We start from the raw sequence: 12,694 nt of genomic DNA, 5'->3' as shown, positions 1-12,694 counted from the left end.
GCTGGATTCCTGGGACCGCCTGCCCGGGGCTACGCCCAGCCAGGAGTCTCCAGAGGTGAGGCTGCTGTTTAAAGCCTCGGTGCCAAGAGGAGACCCCACATCTCAAGGAAACCCTCCAAGAGGCCTCTGGAGAAGCAGTAGCAGCAGCGCGGGGAGGTGCAAGGTGCGTTCCTGCCTTTGAAGCTCCGCGTGCGGGCCCCATTGAGGGCCTGATTTGTTCCTCGTCCTGGGAGCTCACCTGGGAACGCTGGGTAAAATGTCTGCCAGTGTTTGGATTGCTTTTTCATATCTAATAAGCTCCTCAGTGACTTAGAAGAAAGCGCTTCAGATCCGGGTGAGCACAGGAGGGGGGAGGCCGGCAGGCATGGATCGGAGGGCCGTGTTCCAGGGGAATTCCAGCGCAGGCCAGGAGTGGGCTCTCTGAGCCGTAGGCCCTCAGCGCCACAGGTTCCCAGACTGGACCCCGACTCTTCTGGGGCTGCTTTGGAAGGAAGGGTTTGGAGCATTAGGATTTAAAATGCCGGAAATGCTGTGAGATCCTGCTGTGCCCCTGCCCTGCCGACCCCATCCCTGCACCCAGCCCAGGGAGTAGGCAGCTGTTCTGCGAGTGGAGCTGGTGTTCCATCGAGGCAGCGGGACCGGGTGAGCGGAGGTGGGGTTCTGTGCCTCCAGCCAGGGCTGTGGCGCCAGCCTCTGTTCTGGCGGTCTTCAGAATCCTGTCTCATAACGGGAGGCATTTTGGGCTGCTTTTTGTTCAGATGAAATCATCTCTTGCTCTCCTTAAGACTGCCAGCTCCATCTCTCTCCCTGTTGCGCCCCAGCTACCTGCTTAGCTTAGAATCATGGTCAGCACAGCCTCAGTGCCTGTGTGGCCCTGGGTGGCAGTGGCGATGGTGCAGATGGCAGGGGAGAGCCTACCTCCTGGCTCTCGGCCCAACCCTTTCACTCTGGGGCCTGTAGGTTGGGCCGGGCTGGGCTGAGGCTGTGGTCCAGTCTGCAGTGAGAAAGTACAGCCCTCTCTCAAGGCAGAAAGGATCCCTTGGGCCTCCCGGCAGCCCTTCTGCAGAGAGCCCTGCCCCTTCAGTCTTTCCATGTCCTCGGGGCCGTGTGGGATGGCGGGGCTCCCATCCATTTCTGAGGAGGAGGCTGAAGTCTGGGGGAGAAGTCCGGGTCACACACAAGCTGGGACGGGGGCTAAAATGCACCCGAGCATCTTCAGCAGGTCCCTAGGTGGCAGGTGCAGACTGAACGGGAAGGGGCGCGTGACTGTCTCACCCAGGCTTTGCTCTGTGCCAGGTGAGGGTCCACCCATCTGCTGATGATGAGGCTGCTCCTCCTCCTGTGTCTCGGTGAGTATCCCTTCCCACGCCCCAGGCTCTGCTATGTGACAAGGAGGTCACAGTGGAGGCAGGAGCAAGCTTACCGAGTGTGAGCAGCGCTTGTAGTCCCTGGAGTTTGGAGCGCTTGTCCAGTGGGGACGCTGGTTAGAGTCCCCCTCCCTCGGACCTGGGGACAGGGATTCTCTGCCCATCAAAGGCTCCCAGGTGTCTTCCTCCCGGGCAAGTTTGTGGCTTCCTGAGGGCTCCGCAGTATGAGACTCTCAGCTGGTTCCATGGCCTGAGCTCTCCATTTCCCAGTGGACTGTACCTGGGTACTTTGCACATCATGGCCAGGCCAGCTTTGCAGACATAGAAACAGAGAAGATGCGGGCCTCCCAGTGTTCCACACGTGGCTTACACCAGCCTCCGTGGGTAGTCAGAGGATACCCTGCAAGTACAAAGAGCGTGGGCCCTGTCCCAGTGGCCCAGAGTGTCTCCGGCTTGATTCTAAAAGCCACCTGTGGATGCTGCATTTCAGGCCATCTGTGGTCTGTTTCTTCTCTTTCTAAGTTTGACCTTAAGGGATAGACTCCCCCAGCAGCATCAGGACTGCAGTTTCTCCCCCCAGCTGGGAGTGGGAGCGTGAGTTAAGGAGAGAGTCAGGTCCTGCCACACTGCCAGGTCCCCCGGAACTGTTGGGGGCCAGTTAGAGCCTCCTGTCTCCAGGCTGTACCCTACCACCCCCTGTGATTTCAGCCTTGCCTGGCCTCCTGTGCGCCCAGCAAGCCTGCTCCCGTGGGGCCTGCTACCCACCTGCCGGGGACCTGCTGATCGGGAGGACCCGGCTCCTCCGAGCTTCATCCACCTGTGGACTGACCAAGCCCGAGACCTACTGCACCCAGTACGGAGAGGTAGGCCCTGCACCCATGGGCCTGGGGCCGGAGAGGGCGGGACAGGCGGGGCAGCCTGCCATTTGTGTATTTGGGAAGCCAAGCCCCTGCCGGGTGGCAGCGTGAGGGGTACAGCAAGGGAAGTATAGAGCCAGGTTCCTGCCTATGAGGAGTCTGCGTGCTGGCTGGCAGGAGAGGATGAGCTTAGATCACCTCGCAGCTCCTTTCTTTCTCAGGATAAAGCTGGGGCCTCTTCTCAGTCCGGCGTAGCTTAGGCGTTCACAGAGGATGGGCTTCGAGGCCTGGGGAACAGGCAGAGAGACAAAGGTCTGGGTCTGAAGCGTAGGGGCCGAAGTGCCACCCCTGATGGCAAAGCCAGGGCCATGTGTGTTGGCGGCTGCTCGTGTCCTGGTGTGACTGGCGTTGCCCGAGTCCCTCCACCGCCACCGTGGGGCCTGGGGATGGTGGGGCAGAGCAAGCGGTGTTTGCATTTACCTTCGTGTTTTGTCCCTGTCACGTGCACAGAGCCAGCTTTATTTATCTGTCAGCCTTGGTGGCCCATCTGTTTCACCTGCCCAGACAAATAAGACGTATTCACACGTGTTAAAGGATGCAGATCCGTGAGAAAGTACGACGCGACTTGAGGTTATCAGGGAAGGTCAGAAACTCAACGATAGATTGGAAAAGGAGCTGAATGCATCCAAGGATGCAGTGCTTTGATTTACGTTGAATGAAACTGCTTGTTTATTTCAAAGAGCCATTGCCTCTGAACCATCTTTTTACAGGAACTTTGATTTTCTCTTCTTCCTTATCAAGAGGGTGGGGTCTTCCTTTACTCCTTGTGTTTGCCAAAGATGAAACCACTTGGTGTTTTCTTGGCTCCTAGCCTCCTCCCAGGCCACCTCGCTACCCTCAAAGCAGACTGGCCCAGGAGCTGGGCAGAGAGCCCTGCTCGGACTGCAGAAGTGTCGGGGATGAGAGAGGGAGGGAGAGAAAGCGAGCAGGAGAGGCCGAGAGCCGTGCAGGGGACTTGGCCGTCTGGCTTCGTGTTTCCAGGCTGCCCTTGTCCTCAGGGCACTGGAAGGTGGCATCTGGTGCAGCCTGTGCCCTGGCATCCTTCCCGTCTCCAGAATTCTCTTTGCTATTTTAATCACAGATGGCACTGGCTGGTGACTTTGGAGTTGGAGAGCAGAGGTGGCTGTGGTTTTTGCTCTCACCCACTTGGAGGTGGGGAGGCCCATTGGACGGGTCTTGGGCAAGGCGAGGGCTCCCTGGGGCTCCGCTTACCCCAGGACATCAGGGACCTGGCAGTCTGTGCTTTCTAGGCAGCTGCCATTCCAGCTGCCCCTTTCCTGCATCCCAACCATGTGCTGCTGTGCTGGGCCTGACAATCCAGGGAGCCCACTGCTGGTTTTAGCGTCAGATTTCTGGAGGGGGCAAGGGGAGCTCAGAGCCCTGTGCAGGTGCAGCCCCCAGCCTGGTCTGCTTGACCTGTCCTCCATTGGGCCTTGGCTTCTGGCTCCTCCCCAGCCTGTCTTCTGTCTCTCTCAGACGCCATCAGGAGGCCACGACCTTCCCTGCTTGAAAGCAGCCCCCCCCCCAGCAAAGCAGGGTGCTTGCAAAAGAGGCCGGACTTTTGCAACCCTTGGGATGGGTGATCTTGGCTATTTTTCTCCTGTAAAAGCTGACACACACTGGCTTTTTTTCTGTGAGGGAAATAAATCTAGGTAGCCTTTTGGAAAGAGCCAGGGAGGGGCCACCCGAGGATGGTGTGTGGTTCCTGGCCTGCACCACCTGTGCTGTGGCTTCCATGTGCGTCTCTCCGCCCTCTTCCCGAGTGAGGTCTGCCAGGGTGTGGGGTCCCGGCTTAGCCCCACAGCCTCGGGGAAGGAGCAGACCTCGGGCAGAGCGCTTCTCTCCCACTCCTGCCGGTCTCCTTTCGTCCCCTTCTTCTCCCTGACGTCCGCACTTCTCAGCCCCGCAGCTCCCATGGAGAATCCACAGGGCCGAGCGCGGGTGCCCTTCCACCTCTGTCCGTGTGCACCCGGAGCCACCCCGCAGCAGCGTGACGTGCCTTGCTTGTGTGACAGAAATCAGGAGTTCGGGTTACAACTACGTGGGGTTCCAGTTTCAGCCTTTAGATTTACATTGTTCTTATTTATTTACTTTTGAGATTGGATCTCAGCTCCATGTTTCAGACTGGCCTGAAACTTGGGGTCCTGCTGCCTCAGTCTCCTGAAGAGTGGGGTGGTAGGCACGAGCCCTCACACCTGCTGCGATACCAATAGTAGCTGCCGTTTGTTAAACGTGTTTTCTGTGTGTCCTGGGTAGCATATTAAGTACATGTATGTATGTGTTACCACATTTGGCTGCACAGTGCCCACGAGGTGTGCCTTGTTGCTTCACGAGCTGTGGGAGGTTCGGGTGTGTGCAGACCCTGTGCCTGGTGGCAGCCACAGGGGTTAAATCCCCGGGCAGCACCGAGCCTGGCTGGAAGAGCTGGGCCCAGACTGCTGGCCCTGGCTCCTGCCCCTGTGAGTGGCTCCTCTGCAGGCTGGCCGTGGCCTATTTGCGCTTTCGTACTCTGCCTCAGGCTGCCTCAGTGGTTGGGTCCTGTCGGCCTCAAGGTCTTGCTTCTGTGGATTGGGTGATGTTGCAATGCTCGCAGTGGACATTGGATTTGGCCAACTTGGCTTCGCTGTGTTTTCTGCCCAACTTTGCCCTCCTGGGCCTTCCTACCCGCTGCCCTGTTAACTGTCTGGGTGTGGGTCTACGCAGTTCTTTACCGAGAAGGCTGAGGCTGCAGCTCCAGCCTGCAGTTTCTGCTGTCGTTCAGCTCCTGGTAACATCTGGGTAAATGCACCGTACCTCACTCCCTCTGCCTCGCTGTGGGGTGAAGACACATGTGATGCCTGTGCTGCTTCTGTGCTGTCCTGAGCCTCACTGAGAGAGCAGTGACAGCACTCACTCTGGCTGTAAGGAAGAGTGTGCAAAGTGAAGGCACTGTACCTGGCGGGTGACAGCTGCCCTGTAGGCCCCTCCCTCTCCTGCCCCCTGTATGCAGAGGTGGCCTCACTGGTGACCCCATAGGTAGCCCTGCCATGCTCTTGGCGCCTCTCCCTCAGTGGGACACATGTCCCACACCGTCCTGGGGCACCGTGGAAGTGAGGCCTGCACTCCGGAGGTGAGGACGCTCCTGCCGGCCCAGTCCTGACCCTTGGAATAGGTGTGACCTTGTGGGGGTCAGGGCTCCTCTCCCCACCAGCGTCTCCTCGGTTGGGTCCCTTGGCCTCACGTTTGCTTAGCTCTGACACTGCTCCTTCCTCAGGACAGCGGGGCTGTACGTGGCCCTAGGACCTGCAGGGGCTGAACTGTACCCTCTGTCCTCTGGGCCACTGCATGCTCCCCAAGAACCAGGGCTTGTCTGGAAGCCTCCCAGCCTGGTCTGTGCTCCTGACCATGTCTCCAATGTTGAGTCTGCTCCCCTAAGTGCTTTAATTTATCCCTTCCTTTCTGGGGGAAACTTAATTACTGAGTAGCCTTAATAACAGTCTTACACAGAGCATCTCTCAGGTTAATTAAGTGAACAACCCCAACAGCTGTCATTTTCATCTCTTGGAAGGAAGAGGGGGGCAGGGTGAGGCAGCCAGTTTGAGCCCCCCCGCAGCACACCTCGCTCACATGTGCATGCGCCGAGAGCCACTGCCAGCCTCTGACTGGCGACTCCGTCAATCAGTCAGTCACTTGGCGGTGCTGGGGCTGACTAGTGCCTCACGCTTGCTGGGCAGGCACTGTCACCGAGCTGCATCTCCAGCCCCTCAGTTGTCTGCTTTCTTGACCCTGTCCTGTGCCTGCAGAAGCATGGGCCTAGCTGACCAAAATATCTGCTTGTTTCCAAGTCCCAAGAAGGTCTAAAACTTTAAAGACTCTTGACTCTGGGGTTACTGTGTGGCTGAAGCACTGCTGAGCTCCTTGTTCTAAATGCAGCCACCTGTAGGAAAGTGACCGACGACCACAGCACCACCCACACCTGGGCAAGTGCCTGTCCATCAGAAACTTACTGTGGGTCTGAAAATGGTCCCAAGAGAGTCAGACCGAGGATGAATGGCATCTTAGAGGATAAAAGAAAATGGAAAAGGGCACTGGGATGCTAGGATAGCTGCTATCAAACAGAAACGGAACTTGGGTTGGGAAATGTAAGACTCGAGTCCTGGCAGTCATGGCTTACAAAGTGGGGCTTGTGAAGCTAGAAGAGGGGGAAGGCCTAGGGACACCACTTCATTGCTCCTGGGGCCCAGGCCCTGGAAGCCCACAAGGAAAGTCTTGCAGACCTGCCTTGCCTCTTTGCCAGCCCTTTATCCCCTGCCTGTGGTCATGCAGGCACCGTAGGAGCCGTCGCCACCAAAAGATCCTGCCAAGGTTCTGGACACACAAACCAACTCTGCACTGGGGCCTAGCAGGGCACTCTTGATTCTGGAGAGGTCTGTGCTAGAGATGAGGCTGTTCTGCTCAGTGTGGGGGCAGAGGAAGAGGTGTCCTGAAGAACAGCTCTAGTCCGGGATTTCTGGTGCTTACCAAACCACTGTATTGCTTGCAACACAGGTGGGACGGAGTCAGATGCCTGGGACGAGAATCCCTGCCTCATCCCTTCCTAGCTTTATGTGTGGACCACATTTCTCAACTTCTCTGAGGCTCACTTTGCTGTAAAATGGGGAGCCCACTCTTTGTAAAGTAAAACATACCCACCAGAGACATGGGAAGGCTAAAATGCAGGGCTTGGGAGGGAGCCCGGCGCTGTGTGATTTTGGAGTGTGTGGTGTAGTCAGAAAGTGACTTTTCTGGACTTCTGCAGGCAGGCCTGTCCTTAGTAAAGGTTTGATCATATTTTACTTCATGGTGAAAGAAGGTAAATGCAAATGGCTCAAAACACAAGAGCATTTGCTTACCGTCAGCACTTGCCACGGGTCCTGACTTTTGATCTTTCCTGGCAATGTCCATTGATGTAGAAATTCTGGAGCTTTTGGAATTTGAGGGAGGCCTTGCTGACCAGAAGCCTTTGGGCTCTTCCCGCTGCCCTCTTGCTGGGAAGAGAGTTTCTCCAGCATAGCACCTGGGCTGTGTCTGTTTTTTCTCTTGCTTCCTTTGTATACTTGCTTTTCACTTCCGGCTGATAAGCTGGATGGGGAGAATTGTAATTGCAAGTTAAAGCAAGATGGAACGTCATAGTCTCATCACCCTGACTGGTTGGGTTATTTCTTCTCTTGGCCCTGGCTCCTGGCCACCACCCTGACTGTGGCTTTTTGGATGGGTGCAGGCAGCCCCCGGCTCCCCCACGGGAGGGAGAAGAGCCTGTTTTCTTGTTTCTCAGAGACACAGAGCTTGTGTTAGCATGTGCCTTCCCTTTCCAGCTCTCTCCGCTGTGACTCAGGCCCCTGCTGGCTTTTGCCCACTCGCTGCCCACCCGTCACTCACTGGTAGGGTTTGTCTTCTGGCCAGACTGCTGAGCAACTGGAAAGCTGTAGGAGAAAGGAGAAAGGAGAAAGCTCAGCCTTTCCAGCTGGAGAGCAAGCGGGAGTCAAAGTGGCTGGAGTCCCGCCAGGCTGCGCTGTGAGAAGGCTGAGTTTCAGAGGCTGCGGAGGCCGGATGAGCCCAGCGCAGTGGCCAGTGCAGCAAGAGCCACTCACTACGTGTGAGCATGGAAGAGTAAGTTAGAGAGGGAGACTGAGGCCCAGCCGGAAGGAAGCAGTGTGCAGGTTGTCTGCGCAACTCTTATTTCAGACTCCACCTGCTGCTTGCTGATGAGCAGAGCTGCTAAAATACCTGACCGAGCCTGGCAGCTTGTGCTGCCGTGAGGCCTGAGCCAAAGCCCTCCTGGAGCTGTGCCGTGCTGAGCGGCTCAGGAGCCCGCAGGCCATCTGCCCGGCATGAACAGGGCGTGGAGGAGGCGTGCAGGACCCAGATCCACAGCGAGGTGGGGAGCAGGCTGTGCCGGGCACCCGGACGTGTCCGTTTTATCTTCTGTCTTATTGTTTTGAGATGAACCTTAACGCATGCCTAAGGTGTAAAAGTCCAAGCGTATTAACAGATAGCAAGGAAGGAAAAGCACCCTCTAAGACCCGGTCATCTAAGACGGGAGGGGAACTGTTCGCAGTAGCTGCAGTTTGTTGGCCAACGAAGGTATCTGTAGTTTTATGTGGTTTCGCCTAGTACTGTATACTGGTGCATCTCCTCCCAGGCATTTCCTGTTCCTTTAAAATAATGTGTATATTTGAGGTCCCAGTGTATATGCCAGTTTATGCCTTTTTCCTCATAAACTATTATAATGTAATCACATGCAAATAGTTTTTTCTCTAAACCATTTTTAATAGTTTTGTAATAGCCCATCACTTGGGTGGAGCAGCGGCATTTCCGCAGTCCCAGCACCCTGTCCTTGACCCGGGAAGAACCTTGCCTCTGCTGTCCTCCTGGCCACGAGGCAGAGTGGTGTGGGGCGGGCGTCCGCTGGCCGGCAGCTGGCCCTCGTCTCTCCTGGGGACATTGCTGTGAGCAGAGAGGGTGAGGAAGGGAGACTGCCTGGGAGGCTGGCCGAGTGCAGAGGAGGGCACGTCCCCAGCCGAGGACAGGATGGAGCGCTCCAGCAAGAGCCTCCCTTGCCCAGAAAGGGCTGTGCCGAGTGCCCAGGTGTCTGTGTGCAGCTGAGCGGGGCTGGCAGGGAGCCAGTTTCCTCACACAGCGTGCTCTGTCTTCACCACCGCACATGAGCCCCCGAGGCCGAGTAAGCTCTCTGCGAGGCCCGCTGGGCAAGATGGAGATCACTTCCTGCCATGCTCCCACACGTCTGCCTGTCAGCAGGAACGGAGGATAGGAGGAGCCGGGAGACTGCGGGGAGACGGTTCAGAGGCAGACGGGGAAGGGCGGGTGATCAGACAGCAGGGGCCGGCTCTCTGGACCTCAGCTCTCTTCCGTAAGATGGGATGAGTGCTGCTTGCCGCAGAGGCTGCTGTGAGAGGTGAGCAGGTGCCGAAGTCACCCACCGTGGTGCCTGGCATGTGGCAGGTCCAGCGTCCCTCGGGACCGAGGGCGGCAGGTCCTCTCCTCACTCCTCCTTCGAGACCTCGAGCGTGTGGGCCGGGGATGCGAGCGACATGTTAATGAACACGGCTGGCGGTGTTGAACATTTACTGCTCACTCGTTTACTCAGCAGGTGTGTAGTGAGGGTCTGCGGTGTGCTAGGCCCTTTTCTGTTTCCCTCTTAGACCCATGTGCAGGACGTGATGACTGCGTGTGCTGTGGGTGTCGGTGCAGGTCCACGGCGCGTCTTCGCTCGTTCGTCCCCACTTCCTCGTCCTTCCCACCCTCGGTCCCCTGCCCACCTGCAGAAGCTCTGTGTTCATTTCCCTCTGGTTTCCTCCTCACGCCCTTTCCCCTGTATCTGTGTACAGCACCTGTAAGTACCCAGGGACCACTGCTCCTGACTTCACCTCCATGGTGGTCCTGAGGTGCCTTCACTTCCTACAGATGCCTGCAGTTTATCTTCTTTGTGGCAGAGTAGTGCCCTGTTCCGAGCAGCAGGACACAGCGGTGAAGAGAAGCAAGCTGCTGCCTCTGTGAGGCGTACGCTCTAGAGGGGAGGCACATAATTCATGGGAGATAGACAGCGGCTGCGCACTGCGTGCACTGGAGAAGCCACGCTGAAGAAGAGTAGCAGGGCAGGGGAGTGGCGGGGGCAGGAGAGGGTGGGTGCTGGCTCTAGTGCTGCCCGGAGTGTCACGCAGTGCTGGGGACGGAGCAAGCCTCCTGTGGCCGGGAGAGCTGGAGGGCGGTGGGGAGCAGAGGCCCGCAGAGCAGCACCCAGCTCTGGGCTCTGCCGGCCGCCTCCAGCTCTGCAGAGGGAGATGGCACGGGGCTCCCACAACTCCAGCACAGGCCAGGCAGCTCCCTCGGCCTCTGTCGGCCGAGCTGTGGGTTTGTCCACCTTTTCAGGGTGCCCCACACAACCTGGGCACAGCCGGCACATGGCCTTTCTGGACACAGGAAGCTCCCCTTGGTTCTGGGGCGGTGATGTCTAGGAGAAAGCAGAGACCTGGACGAAGGAGGTGCAGCTGGCTCTCAGAGGGTACCAGCAGGCCGGTGTGTTCTTGTTGCAGCCTGGCGAGTCTGCAGCCCTGGGTGGCACCCTGGAAGCCAGCGTGGGGTTTGCACCTTGAAGAAAACAGATGCTGTGTGTGGGGTACATGGTCCTAGGACATGGTCATGTTGTATCTGTGCTGTGTGCATGCCTGCGCGCTCGCACGTGTGTGTGTGTGTGCGCGTGTGTGTGTGCATGTGCGTGTGCATGTGTGTGTGTGCGTGTGCGCACAGGCACGAATTTAAGCGATGAGGGAAGAGGCCTCTCTGGTGTGTCCCTGTCCTTGGCGGTCCTCCCACTCCCAGGATGGGCACAGGCCAGGGAAGGGGTGGCTGCTCGGCTCTGTGGGGCCTCCCGGAAGGCTGTAAATCTCCCCTGTGGACCTGGTTCCTGAGCCGGGAGAGACCCCGAGGTCCCAGGTGGAGTGCAGAAGCCTCTAGATCATCTCGCGTCCCTCACGCGGCAGCCTGAGGACTGGGCTTTGCTTTGTTCACTGCTCTGACGCTGGAGCCTTCCTGTCACACTGCGCGAAGCCCGTAAACGAGCGACAGGTCCAGCTTCACTCCCTGTATAGCAAATCCTCCCCTTGGAGAGCTAGTGGGGCACCCGAATTCCCTTCTCTTGTTTGGTGGTCCCCTCTCCTCCCGGATCCTCAAACTCAGTATCCCCAGGCTGCTGGGAGTAAACAAAATAAGATAAAACTTTCTAGCCAGCGTCGCCCAGACTAGGGGATTGGTGTAGGCTCCTCCTCCTCCTCCTCCTCTCTGCCCTCAGCACCCTCCCATCTCTCCTCAGTCTCATTTGCTGAGGTGATTTTTCCTGCCCCACATGATTCTCCCACAATACACAAGTAGCAATGTCTGCTTACCATTCCCTTGCCGCGTGTCAGGAGGGATGCAGAGAATTACATGCAAAGGTGGCCTGTGGCCCTCGTTCCGCGAGACCCCTTCCGAGCGCATCGCGGACTTCGGGACCTAGAGGAGGAGCACGTGAGGGCCCCACCCAAGCCCGTCGTCTCCTCTCCCACAGTGGCAGATGAAATGCTGCAAGTGCGACTCCAGGCTGCCTCACAATTACAACAGTCACCGAGTGGAGAACGTGGCTGCGTCCTCAGGCCCCATGCGCTGGTGGCAGTCACAGAATGGTGAGGACTGGCACTGACAGGAGCCCACGCGTGGAGGGCTCCTCAGGGCGGGGGTGGGGATCTCGGGGTCTCTTCGGGGTTCCCAGGTGTCTTGTGGTGTGGCGGTGGCGGTTAGGCAGACAGAACCTCCCAGCTTTGTGCTTGGGGCCTGCTGGACGCAGCAGGCAGAAAAGTGTGTGGAGACCGAGCAGCTGGGCCTGCCTTTGTTTCACTCCACTTACTCTACTCTCGATGGGTGGGCTTGCAGAAGGAGCTGAGCTTTGGGAAGAGATCTGTGTCAGAAAACAAGGTGAGCGCCTCAGGTATTAGAGGCATCGGGTGACAGTGAAGAAAATTTGGCAGAAACAGGTAAGAGCCTTTAACAGATCACCTGAGAAGAGACTTTCTGCCTGCACCTCTCTCGGAAGGCTAGAGTATCAAGGCTGGAGACTTTCAGGCTGGCTAGCGTGAGTCTAGTCCAGAGCCTTAGGCAACATGGGCCAGAAGGTGGGGACCCTTTGGCCTAAAGCTTCTACTTTTGTCCTTCCAGATGTGAGCCCTGTCTCTCTGCAGCTGGACCTGGACAGGAGACTTCAGCTTCAAAGCATCATGATGGAGTTAAAGGTACACCTGCTGGGGAAGGTGCTGAGGGACCCTGGGCCATGTGGGCTCCAGCTGAGGAGGAGCAGTGTTCTTGTTGCCCAAGGTTGGGTGATAGTGCTGCGTGCTCGGCTGGCCCCCTCCCGGCTGGGACAGTAGAAGACCAGCTTCTGGGAGAATGGTGGCCCTCACCAGCTTCCTGTCTCGGTCATGCTGCAGTTGTATGGCCTCTTCCTCTCAGTATCCCTCACCTTCAACCCATCTAACTAGTTCAGCTTGCCATGTACCAGTTGTGCTGGGCCTGGTTCCTCATTATGTAATTGTGTATCCTTACATATGAGGTATGATCAAATAATAGAGGGTACTGGGGAACCCTGAGAATTTACTAGAAGCCTCTGCAGCAGGCTCCAGTCTCCTGCTCAGTGTACAACACAGGCCTGAGGGAAAAACTAAAGACACAAATAAGAGAGATAGAAAGCGGGGCCAGGACGACCACTGTTGGTGCAACCGACAAAGGCCCTGACCAGTTCAAGCCACTGATTTTTATTGGCAATCACTTGAGGTAAAGGTGAGCAAGGTCAGTACTACTTGTGAGGATGCACAGTTGTGTGGTTTCTGTGGAAATTAATGTAAG

The 12,694-nt window shown here is 57.3% G+C and overlaps 1 protein-coding gene across 1 annotated transcript in view; it reads left to right on the top strand.

Moving 5' to 3' along the window:
- The first annotated feature begins 8 nt into the window (after nt 1-8).
- Lamb3 (laminin subunit beta 3) overlaps nt 9-12,694 on the top strand; it is a 35,140-nt gene continuing 22,454 nt past the window's right edge. Inside the window, exons 1-5 of the mRNA XM_019205847.1 lie at nt 9-163; nt 1,297-1,349; nt 2,076-2,230; nt 11,367-11,481; nt 12,011-12,084. Of these exons, the coding sequence (XP_019061392.1) occupies nt 1,319-1,349; nt 2,076-2,230; nt 11,367-11,481; nt 12,011-12,084 (375 nt within the window). The 5' untranslated portion in view covers nt 9-163; nt 1,297-1,318. The remainder of the gene's footprint in view (nt 164-1,296; nt 1,350-2,075; nt 2,231-11,366; nt 11,482-12,010; nt 12,085-12,694) is intronic.

The sequence above is a fragment of the Fukomys damarensis genome, unplaced genomic scaffold, assembly GCF_012274545.1.
Source record: "Fukomys damarensis isolate Sample0158 unplaced genomic scaffold, DMR_v1.0_HiC HiC_scaffold_11, whole genome shotgun sequence".
NCBI classification, from domain to species: Eukaryota; Metazoa; Chordata; class Mammalia; order Rodentia; family Bathyergidae; genus Fukomys; species Fukomys damarensis.
The sequence above is the reverse complement of the archived record's forward strand: the minus strand, read 5'-3'. Positions and strand labels throughout refer to the sequence as shown.